This window comes from Chelonoidis abingdonii, chromosome 4 (genome assembly GCF_003597395.2).
Source record: "Chelonoidis abingdonii isolate Lonesome George chromosome 4, CheloAbing_2.0, whole genome shotgun sequence".
Lineage (NCBI taxonomy): Eukaryota > Metazoa > Chordata > Testudines > Testudinidae > Chelonoidis > Chelonoidis abingdonii.
Genome location: NC_133772.1, coordinates 35,911,155 through 35,927,519, shown reverse-complemented (window position 1 = coordinate 35,927,519; position 16,365 = coordinate 35,911,155). Strand labels below are relative to the sequence as shown.

Sequence of the window (16,365 nt, the reverse complement as noted above, 5' to 3'; positions counted from 1 at the left end):
GGGAAACAAAATTTGGAATCCCCGTTGTGTTATTTTTATCATCTGACTATAACTATATTTAAAATAAGAAAAACGAGTAGAACTAAAATGTCCGAAAGTGAACATGTGGGGTATAAAGATAGTGGGGTGAGTTTGTATTACTTTTTCATAAAAACTTGAGAAAAAGAATGCTTACATTTTAGGTGCAAAATGTCATCAAGCTGTAGTCCAGACAAGAAATAAACAGAATATATTTCTAAAGGGCTCCCCCTTTAACACTTTGAAGTTTAAGTAAGTAAAATAACTCAGTTTTCCTCCAGTTCCTTTTGCTCTGATGCTAGAGTAAACAGACTGATTCAAAGGAATTTTAAAGGAAACCAATAGTGTCTGTCTGGACTGAAGAGAGATTCATGGGGCTGCCAGAGAAAGGTCGGGGGCACTCTGTGTTCTTGAATGTAATAACAAATACTGTAATTGACAAGGCTACGAGTCTTATTAGCCAGCATAATACAGAGCCTTTTCCATTTAGCTCTGCTTCTGTACCTGATTCTCCAAAGAGGGGGCTGTGTTCAATTTACCGTTCCTTATGCTCAAACAACAACAAAGAACTTCTGAAGTTTCAGGAGAAAGATAGAAGGCAGGCCTGGCTGTCTAGTAGAACAGAGCTCCTTTCACTGCTAGCCAGTGTCCTACCCAGGCGTAATGAAAGGTAATTGGCCAGGCTGTTATCTATCTGCAGCCCACATCTTGCTTCCAAATGCCTCTAATTGAATTGCTGTAATTTTTGCCCTTCCTAATGCAGTGACTTGGCGAGGGGAAATGACCCGGGGATGTGGGCGGCTCTCGATTCTCCCCTGGGAGAGAGCCGCGCCTGCAAAGTTGCGCTGCAACCGATAAATAGCGGAGGGGGAGCGGTTTTGGGCTTACAAGCATTGCAGCCCCCCACTCCACTGCATCCCTTACTCAGTGAGCGTACCAGGGCCATGCAGTGAGGAGTCCCAGCTGTGACCATCCATTCCCCACAGCAGCCTGCGGACAGCTCCCTGCCCCACTGCCAACCAGGACTGAACCCGCGCAGTGAAGAACAGAGCAGCGCACCCCAACTCAAGGTACTTTCTCCTTATTTTTAGCCTCTTTGCCTTCTGGGAGGTGTTTAACTTTCAAGTACATGAAATCTTAGACTCTGGACGCCTTCCCTTCTGACACCCCATATTAGTGACTGCAATGACTTGTGTGTAGAAGTGGGAAAGGGGGCAGGTATTGTAAAGGCTGATCTGTCTCCGTGCCTCATTGCGATCAGATTCCACCCGTCTCCGATTTTGGGGGTGTTCCTGCTTTCTTAGGATTTGACATTCTCTGCCGTTCCTTCCTGAACTTTCAGATGCACAGGACTCACCCCGGATACACACCCTTCCTTTTCATAAGTTCCTCCTGTCTCAATGTTTCTTAAGGCATCAGGTTCCTGTGGGAACCTAAGTCGATTTCAACCCCCTCTTCCTGGGATCCCAAACTGGAAGGCAAAGCAACTAACTCCGAGCGTTTGTGGTCTCCTTTCAGATGCAGAGGTGGACTAGTTTCCTGTTTCTCTCTTTGATCTTTTGCGCCACCCTCTCAGAGACATTTGGACTCGTTTTATCAGTAAGTATAAATTTCATTTACAGGGGCTCTATCCGTTAGACATGCTCACTCAGTGTCTCAGCTGACAAGTACCAGTAGACTCTACACTGACGGGCACTCTGGTTAGATACAGGGCTGAGCAAAACAAAGCAAGTGCTGGAGAATATTTTGGATGGTGGATGAGTATCAAAATGTCCAATATTCCCAATTGTTCATCTACTTACGACAAATGTGCTACAAAGTTGTTAAACAAAACAAGAGTTATCAGTTTTATATAGTAAAGTTCAATGAATGGCCATTTTACTTAGGAAAAAAACCAAGGAATTCTTTTGTTTTACATGAAGCGTACAAAATATAAACAGCTGAGATACAATGACAAATTGTGTAAATCCAAACAAGTATATAGAAATGTGTATATACTTTTCAATAAAACAGATTGGGAGCAGATCACATTTATTATAACTTGTAAAGTTTAAAATTTATAATGCATTGTGTGATTTGCAGTTTTGTCTATATAGAGTCAAAATCCTGGTCACGCTGAAGTCACTGGCAAAACTGCCATTGACTTCAGTGAGGCCAGGGTTTCACCCAGACTAAAATAATATATTTTTTATTCATCAAAAAATATCAGCTCATTAGAAACCCTAAGGAATCTGTTTGCACAAACCAATCTCCGAGATTCATGTTTCTTTTTTTCAGAAAGTATTATGTAAATCATGCAATAAATAATCTATTGCACTTTTCCCTCTGTAAGGCAAAAGAAAAGAGGGGCTGGACTTTGAATAGTGCTGGTTACCTACTTGGGCCACGTAAGTAAAATATTTAATTTTCTATATTTTAAAATTCTATTTAAAATGGTCACTTGACACTTATTGCCTGCCATGAGTGTGCTACCCACTAATCTGGCTACTAAAGTAATTTTTTGTTTAAACCTACTTACGTAAAACTAAAGAGTGTTATTTCGGAGACTGCAGTTAGTTACACATCTGAAGCCTGGGATAGAAACAAATAGAATTTAAACTTCCTCTTCAAAAGCAATGCCACATAAAGGCACTAAATTACATGGAATTACACATTTGGGTATTCTTAGAGTGCTAATGAGTTGTAATTCTTAGGTGGCATATATCTTATTACTCTAAAATAGTAGCTTTACCTCCAATTATACAATAATAGTGATAATTAATTGTATAGAATCTAAGGGCATTTGCCTTGCAAAGTAATAACATTTTATGGAATTTTGGAGGTCAGTCAAGGGGGAAATACTATGGATGAAATTGGGCCCCATTGAAATCAGTGGCAGTTTTGCCATTGAACTCAGTGGGGCCAAGATTTCACACTAAATCTACATAAAAATGCCCAGATGTATAATCTTCTGATATTATTCTTGGACAAAACAAACTCTGAGATTGTAAATATCAGTAATTTACAAGAGGAAAATACTTAATTCCATTTTGTAATTAAAAACAAACACCAGTGTCTGAGAGGCTGAAAACATTAAGTTCAGGTTTCCAGAAAAGTATGGAGATGAAAAGTGAAGGTGTCCCAATTGGCTACAAAGTCATCCTTTAAAACTATTTGTATGCTTGATGCCTCTCAGCATCTTGAAAACCTTGGGTAAAAATAAATGACAATTATTAAATCAGCTACAGACACCTATATCTACCCTTTACTACTTTTTATGTTTAATATTTCTGGAGGTTGCCTAATTTCACCCTCTATAGTATATGATAAACATTACAGATAATTGATACCACTGTCCATATACGGATCATAACTGTCTTTTTTTCCCCTTTATTCACTTTTTGTAACTGACCTTGGGATACAAATGTATGCACCTTTGATGTATTTATTGATTCTGTAAATGTCTGTAAGTATATTTGCCTTAAAGCAGCAATGCCAGAACAGACTGTGTTGAAAGACATACATGCCACTTTGTAATGGGGGCGTATATTTGCTGAGTGCCATTTCTCTAAGACTGGATAATAGGCATCATCCTCTGTTGCAGGTCGTATTGATCAGCTTTTACTGATAAAGGAAATGCCCATTGCAAGGGGGAGAGAAGAGGCACCTGGGGAATGTAAGATAGTTTTTGGAGGTTATTCATGTAAACTAATTGCAGTTTACTTTTAAACAAATTACTTGGCAACTTTCCTCTTTTTAAGAAAATAAAAAGAGTAGCAAAACCACATTCCTAAATTACACATGAATGGTCCAACTCTGCATTCCCTGTACACCCAAAACTCCCAATGAATTCAGGAAGAGTTTGGGAGTGCAAGCAATATAGGAATCGGCCCTTAATGGATATAAACTAAATACACAAAATTATAACATGCCTTAATTCTTTAGTAAGCTTATTAAAAAACAATTCCTTTGATTCACTAATTGTATGTTATTCCATCAACAATCCCATCATGTTCTCGTAAACAAATGAAAAGAAGGCTATAAAGAGAGTTACTTTTAAATCTTTGACCTAGCTCAATAAAATCCATCAATCAACCTGAAGACTGTAAATGAAATTAACTCTTCATCTCTAATTTATTTAACAGATGCAGTAGATAATCACAGATCTTTTATTGACAAACATGGCCTAGCTGGTAAACGTGAGATACAGCCTGAAGAGGATATAAAAATAGGTAATGAAATTATGAAAGCCACGAGTCTGTGCTTCTGTATATAGCATTTTATTTACTACGTTTGAGTTATTGTCACCCCAAACGGAAGCTTAAGCTTTCTTGTAGGCAGGACAATGTACTTAACATACATGAGTAGTCCCATTGAAGTGAATGAGAGTATTCATATGAGGAAAGGAAAGCAAAATTTGGCTCACAGTGTTTGGAGATCATGACCTGAATTATGTGTTAGTTCAAAATGCAGAGTCATACATTGACTGGCAGGAGAGAAGCTTTTGAGTTTTCCTTCATTTTATCCAAATTAACATATTTGACTATAAATCCTACCTTTTTCTTTATATGTTCAAAACAAAGCTTTCAAGTCCTATCAGACACTTAGGAGTCCTAATTGATTAGCCCAGGAGTGTGATCAGTAAGGGATGATATTAGGGAGATCATACATTAGGGAAAGTTATAGAAACAAGAGACACCTTTTTATCATACCAACATAGAACTGAAAGTTGTTGTTGATAATGTTGTATGGAGCTGGTTTTTGAGAAATGGATTTCTCATAATAACCCCATCTCAAGTATAATTGTATAACTTTTCCATAATTAAACAAGATAAATTGTTTCAATTAGAAGACGTAGGGCCTGATCCAAAGCTTAATGAAGTCAGTAGGAGTCTTTCTATTTAATGCAATGGATTTTGGAACAGGCCCTTAATCCTGAGAGGTGCTGAGCATTCACAACTCTGAGCTCAATGGAAGTTGTGAGTGCTCTGTACTTCTCAGGATCAGATCCTTACAGTATATCATCCCTGTTTTTATAATCCTTGTTTGTATTGTAAAAAAAATTTCTACTTTATGCTGATGGTAATTGTTCAAAATTCAAAAAGGGTTGCTGTGTATATTCTTGCCTAAATGTACATCCTAAAGTATTTAATTTTATGGTTAATCTAATTCCTATGTATTGGTATGCAAAAACATTACTTTGTTCAAAATACCTTATTTTCTCTAAGCAAATATTTAGACCAATACAAAAGCCATTTCCTTTTCTTGGTATATCTGAAACTTATTTGTTGAACTAAAAAAATACTCAGATTGTATTCCTAGACAAAGGGTGAATGATGCTAGAGACAGCTGGGAAGCGTCTACACAGGCAAACTTTTTTTTGTTTGTTTTTTAGTTGCCATTTATTGGGAGTGCTTCATTTTAAACACTTTGTACAGAATTTCCAATATCAATTTGTAATAGTAAAAAAAATATATAAAAAGTGATGTGATCAAGTCAATGAGTTAAAGCAGGTACTCAGCTGGAGTTTATTAACAGGAACACACCATTTCTAAACATTGATATAACAACCAACTCTCACTTGATCGTTCATAATTAAATACAATACAGCTTATCAGCAGGTAGTTTTTGCTTTATAGAATTACAGTTTCATATCTAGATCACACCTACATTGGCAACACCATGTTAAGGCAGCAAATGCTGTGAAATTCCCATCAGCATTTCCTCTGACGTCTTCCATTGGGAGAGTAGGATATACCACCCTCTCCTTTCTGGACATACATATGGAGGCTCTGTGCTGCTACAGAATCTCAAGCCCTGCTACTTGGTAGCACAGCTGAGGCCTCCCTTAAAGGAGGAGATTCCCCATGACAGAGTCAGGTGCATGTGTGAATTTTTAAGTAACCTATAGATCCCCACCTCAGGACCTTCTCTTGACCTACCCATTCTTTGCCTGGTCAACCCACGGCTTGATTCCTTCTAATCTGCACAGGTCTCCAGACACACAGATACTCTTTATGGGGTCAAGAAGACGCCTTGGGAGCTGTTGTGACTCTTTTCTGTATAGTGAGGGAGTGATCCACACATGGCAAGAGCACTATGTGTGGATCAAAAGACATGATCTAGTCCTCTGTTAAGGAATCTCAAAATGAGATCCATTTCTCACTCCAGTCCTGAGAAGGCTGATAGTTGTTCCTGTGCTCAGCATTGTACTAACAGGGGAAGATAGAGTCCTGCTCCAAGGAACTTACAATCTAACTCAAACCCTGACAGTACAATAGAGACACATCTGATAGTCAACAAAGGTCCAAAATTCAGGTAAGGTTCTTTGCTTATTACTTATTAGTAGGAGAACATTGAATCGTTTCCCATAAGTTGAACTAATTGTCTTCAACAGAATTGTACATTTCTGGTTATGGTTGTACGGCGGGTGGGTATAATATATTTTGCTACTCGGAAATATTGATGAAAGGGACAGTTAGTGCACTCTTATCTAATAATACTACTCACTGTATTTTCCAGCGTGTAGACAGTTCTTTTGTAAAATACATGATCTGGAAACTGTACATTGTGGAACTGCAGATGTGGCTTCCCAATGAAGTAACCCCAAGTTGATATTGCTCAGCACTTTGCAGGATGGGACCTAAAGATTGTAATCTAGTTTCTTTATCAACTTCTTTTAAGCACACTCCTTCCATCAACTCTGAAAATCTCCTTTGCACCTGAAATTTCTTATGCAGACCCTATTCAATGCAGACATTTTTTAAGTTTCACTGGAATTGAATTAGGTATTTTGAAAAACGTATCTTTCACTTGCAGAATGTAGTGGCTTCTTATAAAGTTTGTCTTAAAATGGTAATTGTTTACATGTTCAAGGGGAACTAATGCAGTGGACTATTTTCAATAAAATTGGGTCGAATAAATTTGGATCTATTTTCCTCCAGAAATCTGAGTCTCTGAGGTCTCATCAGATATAAACTTCTTGACTAGTGTTGCAGAATTTACAAGCTCCACAGACAGCCCTGCAGGACCTTACAAACACTGTAAACCAAATAACCTGAAGGTTGCTTTAATTTACATTAGTACGGAAGCTCCAGAATCAGGGAGCTATAACAAGCTCCCTGATGTCACCCCATTCTTGCACCAAATGTATTTCAATACAGGAGAAAATATGGCTCTCAGTTTTTCCACTGAACTTTTAAAATGAAATGTAGTTTCACGGATTTTTCTGAATTCTTACATTCACTATTGTGACTAAAGTTGTATAAGCAGATATTCATACTATCTATACATTAAATATCCAATAAATGTTTTCTAGGTAATCTTGGGAGACCAGTGGTTGACGACAATGTTGTACGCACAGTAATTGAATTTTTGACTTACTTGCATCTTAAAGGTTAGTAAAGCTCTCAGTCTTTTAAAAGTATAGTTCTATTTCACAGTCACTGAGGATCTGATTTCTGTAATTCTTACTAGGACAAAACTCTTGAATAAGAGCTGCAGGCCTGGGATTGAACATATAACTGTAGATTCATATTTAAATTGTGCAACTTTGTTGAGCATCACTGGAGAATGGGCTTGATTATGGTTGACACAACTCCTAGAACAAAATATGCTGAAATGATATCACTGATTATCCACATTAACGAATAATTGATTGACATCTGGAAGAAACTATTAAGAGCCTGCTCCCACAAAACACTTATGGAGATGCTTAAAGTTCAACATACAAGTAGTGTCACAGAAGTGCTTGACGTTAAGTATATGACTAAGTGGTTGCAGGATTGAGATGTTGACTGTAAGCTCCTTGGTGCAGGAACCATCTTTTCATTATGCATGTACATAGTGCCTAGCACAGAGGGGTCCTGATCCTGCTTGGAGCCTGTATCATAGAATATCAGGGTTGGAAGGGACCTCAGGAGGTCATCTACTCCAACCCCCTGCTCAAAGCAGGAACAATCCCAAAATGACAACTGCCAAAACTGTTTGAACTATCTTTAATAGGGTCAATATTTTTACTCTTACTTAAAAAACTGAACAAAAGGAGATGTTTCGAAGTTTATCATTATCAAGTTTTACATTTGTGTAAGACAGTGACAAAGGAAATTTTCCCTACATTTGGCCACTGAAGTCATATATCCCTGAAATTGTGACATCACTCACCTGTGTGGCAACTGTGAACTATGGGAGAACTATCTATGTAGGACTGAGACCTCTAAGGATTATGACTTTATTATAGCATCAAGAAAACAGAAATCCTGAGTGGTTAATAGACCTCTATTATAATTTTGAAGGTCTTTATGTTTTGTTTTGTTTTTCAGAAAATTTCAGGCAAAGTAAATTTATTTAAATATACGTTTTTCAAATTTTCAGCCAATATAGAATTGCTCCTTTCAACTCTGCTACATTCAAAATATTTAGAAAGTGATTTGCATTAGGAGGAAAAAAAATAATACAATACATGCCTTTAATCTTCCTAATGGCAAGCATTATGAATCTTTCATTCAAAAGTCACCAATTCTGTCATGTCTTCTCTATAAATCCCTACCTTTGAATATAATGAATATATAGATACTTTCATTGCTATGAAAGTATTGTTAGATAAAATTACAGGTGCTGTGTTTTTATTTTAATGCACTGGAATGAGACATTTGTGTTTTATTAATTTCACTTTACTGTGAATATCTTTTCAAGTCTGTTAACTTCAAGATTCTATGATTTTTATAAATTAAACTCTGGACAGTTTTGGCATCATTTTCTAAAATGATCTGTGTTGGTTCAGAAAAATCCTCTGCTAAGACTACTGTAAATACTAAAATACAACTAGTGTTAACTAAATACATTGCATAGTCTATAGATACTGTATTTGTTTGAATGGTATAGTTAAGGATCTTTGAGCAGTACTGTCATTTCCAGGGATTGACAATACTTCAACTGTCCAGCCTCAGTCCAAAAGCAAACCTAAGATTTTGTGCCATTCTCAAGCATTTTTCAAACACAGCACATCCTAGCTTACCTGAATCTCATGGAGCATGTTGAATAAGTTAATACAATCAAAGCTTGAAAATATCTTCAGTTTTCCTAAAATGTCACGGTAGGACATGACCGTGTTTGGGATAACAGAGTTTTCCAGATAACCCTGGTTTTGCTGTATAATAACATTAATGTGGATTAACTGCACAAAAAAACTCCTTTTTGAAAAACAAATGACATTTTTACAGAAATGTCTAATATGCAATACTGCGGCCCAAATCTGCTATCCTCATTTTGAGAAGTAGCTTTCAGAGGGTATCCCATTAAAATCAGTGGATCTGTTTGGAAGGTGAGTCTCTGGTCTCTGGAGGCTTAGTAGTAATTATGCAGCTGTTCCATGCTCTGGGCTGGGAGAGGATGATTCCATTTCTCTTCCCAGTTCCTGCAGAGAATATTTACTTAGTCTCTGTGGGGAGTATGAGTATTTTTCCATTCAACATTTTTACTCATCTGATAGATTACATGGATCTAAAATAACATTTTCAAACATTCATACAATACTCAATCTTTATTCTCCCAATCTTTCAGTGCTGTTTCTCCCTGTTAATGAACAATGAGCATCTGTCCAAATCCATATTTACAGAGTAGCCACTTGAAATAACTATTGTTTGAGGACCCTACTTATCCATACATGGGCTATTCCCAAGTGAGAGAGTGGAAAGTCAGTATTGGTGAATCCACTCACAAGTTGGGAACAGCAGTCACAGCATAAACAGCTTGAAAGCATAAATGGCTAAGCAAGGGTGTCTCTTGAGACATCCATGATCAGGGGTATTGATCCTAATCTGGTCACCCTACATAGGGTAGACATGGCCCCAGTGCTGTCAATAAGACTACTCATCTGCTTACTGCAGATGAGTTAGAGTTTCCATTCAGAGGAGGATTATTTGGGCCTGAGTCTCTAAGAGTGCTAAATGAAAGCCCAAGGAGATCCTGACTTAATATTGGTCAGCTGGTGTTTATATGCCAGTGCAATAGAGACATTTCTGTACTCCCCTGTGTAAGCTGTGTCCCAGTGTGGGGGTCAGAGCAGCCTCCTGAGCAGGAATGACTGGGCAGGGCTGGGGAATAGGCTGAGCCCTGACCTCCGCAAACTGAGCCAGCATGGAGGGATAAGTTATATGCACCCAGTAAAGAGATGATACCAATTACTTTCCCCATGGAGCAAGTGTCAATCAGGGACTGAACTGTGACTTTTTGAGTAACAATTACTTGGTCTGCTCTTTTTACTCCTGCACAGTTACATGCTCCTCTTTACTGTTACCATCAACTTTGAGACTACACAAAAACCAAATCCACTGGATTGTGCACAATGGCTTTTCGGTGATGCAGAACTGGTACTCCAGAGCTACAAAACACAGAATGTTAGCAAGTGGTGCTACATTTTTAGCTAACAATGGCTATCAGCAAGATCTTGACATGAATATGTGCACCAAATCAATATTTGATTTAAAAAAATTCAGTCCAATAATGTAATATAAATACTTTTTACACATCTACTCAAATATCAGTTTATTACACTAAATATATTGATTTATGCATTTTCTTTCTCAAAATAATCCATTTTAGAGATGTTTAACAATAATGATTATTCAGATTTTAATATACTTCTATCTTAAAGAAAAGGGGCATATTTATAACAACACCCTCGCAAGTGATTTCTTGGAGGTCACTATCACAGTTGGCCTTTTAGGATCCAATCCTGAAACTGGCTCGGTGCAGGGGTCTGCCCAGCCTGAGCCAGTTGCAGGATCAAACTTAATCAAACAATATTAAATCTTATGATATTAATATTCAGTGATATGAATCAAAACATCAAGCTTGATGTGGAAGGTTTTTTAAAATACTGTAAATTATAACAGGCAGTTATGACTTCTTAATATTCGAAAGAAACAGTAAATAACCTAGAAATGAGCCCTGAAAAGTATGAGCCTATTGTCTCATCTGTGGTTTAAGGGAAGCAAATTAAGAAAGTTTAGCAATCATAAGGTTGGGGTGTTTTTTTAGGAATTAATTGTTAATACTAAACTTTGCACTTAACTATTTGTTTCTAAAAATCATGACTGCGTTTTTCTTTTTCCCCTTCACAGAGGCTGGGGCATTAGATAATCTACTTTCATCAGAAGAAACAAATCAGTCCTGAAAAATAATGTATTTATACTTCATTGTATTGTAAATGAAGACTAAACTCTAAACAGAGCTTTAAATGAACAGAAGATGGTGATTATTGTTTACATTACCCTTATACAGAGTTATACATGGTAAACTACTTTCTGCCCTTTTTGTTTTGTTTTTTTCTGTGATGTTACATTGTAAGATTTTTGCCTTGATTAAAAAAAAATGTCTTTAAGTGGTAAAATAAATAAAAGAGCAGCTATATTTTGTTTCATTTTCCTTACAATAGCGTGTTTTCAAGGTACATACATTATAATGCACAATATGTAGTATATTAAATGCATGTTTAACTTTAAGTATACGAACCCTCCTAAGCCTGAGCTCTGTAGCTGTGTCAGCTCAACCCCCTGTGTCGATGCAGCTAGATCAACGGAAGAATGCTTTCGTCAGTCTAGCTACCATCGCTCTATGAGGTGGAGCTCTACAGTGATGGAAAAACCCCTTCTGTTGCTGAAGGAATCTTCTCCAGTACAGCGCTACAGCTCCATAATGATGGTGCTGTAACTGTGCTGTTGTGGCATCCATATGGTAGACATGGCTCCAGTGTTGTCAATAAGACTACTCATATGCTTAAAGAGCTTTTTTGGATCAAGGTCAGAGGGCCCAGCACTTACAGAATCAAGCCCTGTGGAAAGAACTATGGAACTAAGTTAGAGAAGATGTAATCCTCCCCAAGCTGGATGCAGGCTATAGGGCTGCAACCAGCGGTGACTCCAGGCACCAACGCTCCAGGTGTGTTCCTGGGGCAGCAAGCTGGGGGTGGGGGGGGTGCCCTGCCGGTTCCTGTGAGGGCGGTAGTCAGACAGCCTTCGGCGGCTTGCCTGCAGGATGTCCGCCAGTCCCGCGGATGTGGTGGCAATTTGGCAGCGGGTATGCTGAAGCCACAGGAACGGCGGACCTCCCGCAGTCAAGCCGCCGAAGGCTGCCTAACTACCATGCTTGGGGCAGCAAAAAAGCTAGAGCCACCCCTGGCTGCAACTCAATCACTACACATATCTCTGGAGTGGATCTGGTTTCCTAGATCATGTGGTCTCTTCTCCAAGTGCACTGATAAGGGTCAGGGTAGAATCTTCTTCTGCATGGCCCCTGTATTTACACCAACCAACCTCTTGCACATAGGCACTGACTCCATGGGTGCTCTGGGGCTGGGACACCCATGGGGGAAAAATTGGTGGGTACTCTGCACCCACTGGCAGCCAAGCTCCCCATCTCGCCTCCACCCCTGAGCACCCTGCTTCTCCGCCTACCTCCCAGTGCTTGCTGCCTCAAAATAGCTGTTTCGTAATGTAACAAGCTCTGGGGGGGAGGAGCGGGAATGCAGAGCACTTAGGGGAAGAGGCAGGGCCAGGGCAGGGATTTGAGGAAGGGGCCGGGGGCAGAAGGGGGAGTTAGAAGTTTCTAATCCCCTTGCAGAGTGAAGGGGAGATGCTCCGGCTGCTCATCCCCTTATAGGGGTGCATGAGGACTCAGATCCCTCTGCATGCAGGGGCGGCTCTAGACATTTTGCCACCCCAAGCAGGGCAGCATGCCACGGGGGGTGCTCCGCCAGTCGCCGGGAGGGCAGCAGGCGGCTCCGGTGGACCTCCCGCAGGCCCGCCCCCTGCAGCATGCCGCTCCAAGCATGCACTTAGCGTGCTGGGGCCTGAAGCTGCCCCTGTCTGCATGGATGAGTTGGGAGGGACAGTGAGTTCCCATCCTATTGCACAGGGAGTGGGTGGATGCTGGTGGGGAGACAGCTGCTGAGAGCAGCTCATCCAGCCATTACTGGGACAATTTTAGAGCCCTGCAGTGGTTCCACAGGATAAACTGCCACAGCAGCAGGAATGAGATTAAAAAACTCAAGAAACAATGTGGGAGCAGGTGGGAGTGGGAATTTTAGGGTGGGAATAGAATTTAAAAAATAATTCTTTGTAAGGTTCTACTTGGGAGAGCTTTGGATGGGCCCTCCACTTAGGTGAATTTTATGCTATGTGCTAACAGTGCTATGAAACATTGGCACTTTAACGTACTGCTGATCAGAGCAAGCAGACTGTCAGAAATTCCAGGGAAATTACTACATAATCTGATATTCACTTTTATTATAGTTAAATCTATGCTAGTAGCTACCTCCAGCAGCCAAACCCTGTCCTTGTGGCCACTTTAAAGTTAATCAACATACACTGTTTCTTGGATGGTTGCTCAGGGTCTGATCTACTGACCACCAAAACCAATGGAAGCCTTCCCTCAACTTCAATGGGTTTTTGATCAGGTCCATAAAGAGCAAGTGTCACTGGGATGTTTTGGGAAATAGTGCAAAAAGTTTTCACCATCTGAGCTGTTAGAGCTCCAATATTTGAGAAACGCATAAGATTCCAAGACTAGCAAAAAGAAGAAATAAATTTTAACCCTTATTCCCCTAATATTTTCCACACTGCCACCTAATGACCTGATCCAGAACCCACTGAAGTCAACAGAAGTGTTTCCACTATTTCCATGGGTTTTGGATCTGGTGCATTATGAATTTTTAGGATTAATGGACTTCTCTGCAGTACTCAACCACAAGGATTCTACTCTTTCTATGGAAAAATAGTTGATTCCAATACCAATTTCAAAGAACTTTAACTCAGTATGATTTTGATTTCTGTTCAAATAGAATGAGAAATTCAGTTTAAAATAAACTGAGTTAAATTATTGTAATCAGATTAGTACTGCTGCTAAACTGATTCCAGTAAAAATGTTCCTAAGTAGCGATGGATACATTTTATAAGGTTTTGTTGGGATGTTTGTTTGAAATTCTTTATACTGGAAGTCTCATGAGATCAAGCTTTCTTGGATGAGTTCCAGTGCTGTCCGACTTTGTCTGAGCTGATACTCCAATAAGACCAGCTTTGACTATGGTATTATTCCTCAGACACTACATTGATTCACAGATTCTAAGACCAGAAGGGATCGTTATGATCATCTAGTCTGATCTCCTGCCTAACACAGGCCATATAATTTCACTCAGTAATGAGCACCATAAGAATTCCTATCAGTAAATATTTCAGGATTTACAATTCCAAAATAAAGATACAGACAGGCACATTTTCAAGGCATCCCTCCCTCCCCACCAAGTGCCTCCTCAACCTTAATCTTTGCAAACCATAAAAAAAAAACTTGACCAAAATTTGTGTAGTTTTTATTAGGGCTGTCGAGTGATTAAAAAAATTATTTGTGATTAAACAATAATAGAATACTATTTATATAAATATTTTTGGATGTTTTCCACATTTTCATATATATTGATTTCAATTACAACACAATACAAAGTGTACAGTACTTACTTTATATTTATTTATTATAAATATTTGTACTGTACAAATAAAAGAAATAGCATTTTTCAATTCATTAAAACAAGTACTGTAGTGCAATCTCTTTATCATGAAAGTTGAACTTACAAATGTAGAATTATGTACAAAAAATAACTGCATTCAAAAGTAAAACAATGTAAAACTTTAGAGTTTACAAGTCCACTCAGTCCTACTTCAGCCAATCACTCAGACAAATAAGTTTGTTTACATTTGGGAGATAATGTTGCCCACTTCTTGTTTACAATGTCACCTGAAAGTGAGAACAGGTGTTTGCATGGCACTGCTTGTTGTAGCCAGCGTTGCAAGGTATTTATGAGCCAGATGCGCCAAAGATTCATATGTCCCTTCATGCTTCAACCACCATTCCAAGGGATATGTATCCGTGCTGATGATGGATTCTGCTCGATAACAATCCAGTGCAGACCGACACATGTTCATTTTCATTATCTGAGTCAGATGCCACCAGTAGAAGATTGATTTTCTTTTTTGGTTGTTCGGGTTCTGTAGTTTCCACATTGGAGTGTTGTTCTTTTAAGACTTCTGAAAGCATGCTCCACACCTTGTTCCTCTCAGATTTTGGAAGGCATTTCAAATTCTTAAACCTTGGGTCAAATGCTGTAGCTATCTTTAGAAATCTCACCTTGGTATCTTCTTTGCATTTTGCCAAATCTGCAGTGAAAGTGTTCTTAAAATGAACAACATGCTGGGTTGTCATCCGAGACTGCTATAGTATGAAAAATATGGCAGAATGCAGGTAAAACACAGAGCAGGAGACATACAATTCTCCCCCAAGGAGTTCAGTCACAAATTTAATTAACGCATTATTTTTTCAAAGAGCATCATCAGCATGGAAGCATGTCCTCTGGAATGGTGGCCAAAGCACGAAGGGGCATATGAATGTTCAGCAAATCTGGCATGTAAATACCTTGCAATGCTGGCTACAAAAGTGCCATGCGAACGTCTGTTCTCATTCTCAGATGACATTGTAAATAAGAAGCAGGCAGCAGTATCTCCTGAAAATGTAAACAAACTTGTTTGTCTGAGCGATTGGCAGAACAAGAAGTAGGACTGAGGGTATTGGCTACACTTGGAGATGTGCAGCGCTGGGAGTTACAGCTGTCTTCGTACAGCTGTGTAGGGAGAGTGCTGCACTGTGGTCACACTGACAGCTACCAGCGCTGCAGTGTGGCCACATTTGCAGCATTTGCAGCGCTGTTGGGAGTGATGCATTGTGGGTAGCTATCCCACAGAGCACCTTGTCCCATTTTGGCGCCGTGGGTTGTGGGAAGGGGACGGAAGGGTGCGGGTCATGCTGCTTCCTGTCCCAATGCCCCGTGGTACATCGCTTCACATCCCAGCAGTTTGGCGCCACTGTGAGTCTGCAGCGCGATTTCTGTTGGAAATGGAGCCCGAGCTGCTGAGGCCTTTGCTGATGAATGTCGCCAGCACATCACGTTTGGCAGTTGAGCTATTCCTTCAGCTCCAAAGTGACAGTGAGGAATCCGACGATGATATCGATTCGCCTGATACATGTGACACTAAATTGCTTGTGGCAGTCACGGACATGCTCAGCACCGTAGAATGCCGCCTTTGGGCTCGGAAAACAAGCACTGAGTGGTGGGATCACATCGTCCTGCAAGTCTGGGATGGCTGCAGAACTTTAGGATGAGAAAAGCCACTTTCATGGGATTGTGTGCTGAGCTCGCCCCCACCCTGCGGCGCAAGGACACGAGATTGAGAGCTGCCGTGTCAGTGGAGAAGCAAGTGGCTATTGCAATCTGGAAGCTGGCAACTCCAGACAGCTACCGATCGGTCGCGAACCAGTTTGGAG

General features: G+C 39.7%; 1 protein-coding gene across 2 annotated transcripts; it reads left to right on the top strand.

The window, feature by feature from the left end:
* Positions 1–930: 930 nt before the first annotated feature.
* On the top strand, positions 931–11,391 carry GAL (galanin and GMAP prepropeptide). 2 transcript variants are annotated; one of them, XM_032801566.2, is made up of 7 exons: positions 931–1,088; positions 1,537–1,617; positions 2,351–2,405; positions 3,602–3,673; positions 4,143–4,229; positions 7,316–7,393; positions 11,121–11,391. In XM_032801566.2, the coding sequence occupies exons 2-7, from the start codon at positions 1,537–1,539 to the stop codon at positions 11,171–11,173; spliced, it is 426 nt and encodes a 141-aa protein (XP_032657457.1). In that variant the 5' UTR covers positions 931–1,088; the 3' UTR covers positions 11,174–11,391. The 2 variants fall into 2 exon arrangements, with proteins under 2 accessions (XP_032657457.1, XP_032657458.1); XM_032801567.2 differs by lacking the exon at positions 3,602–3,673.
* Positions 11,392–16,365: the final 4,974 nt, after the last annotated feature.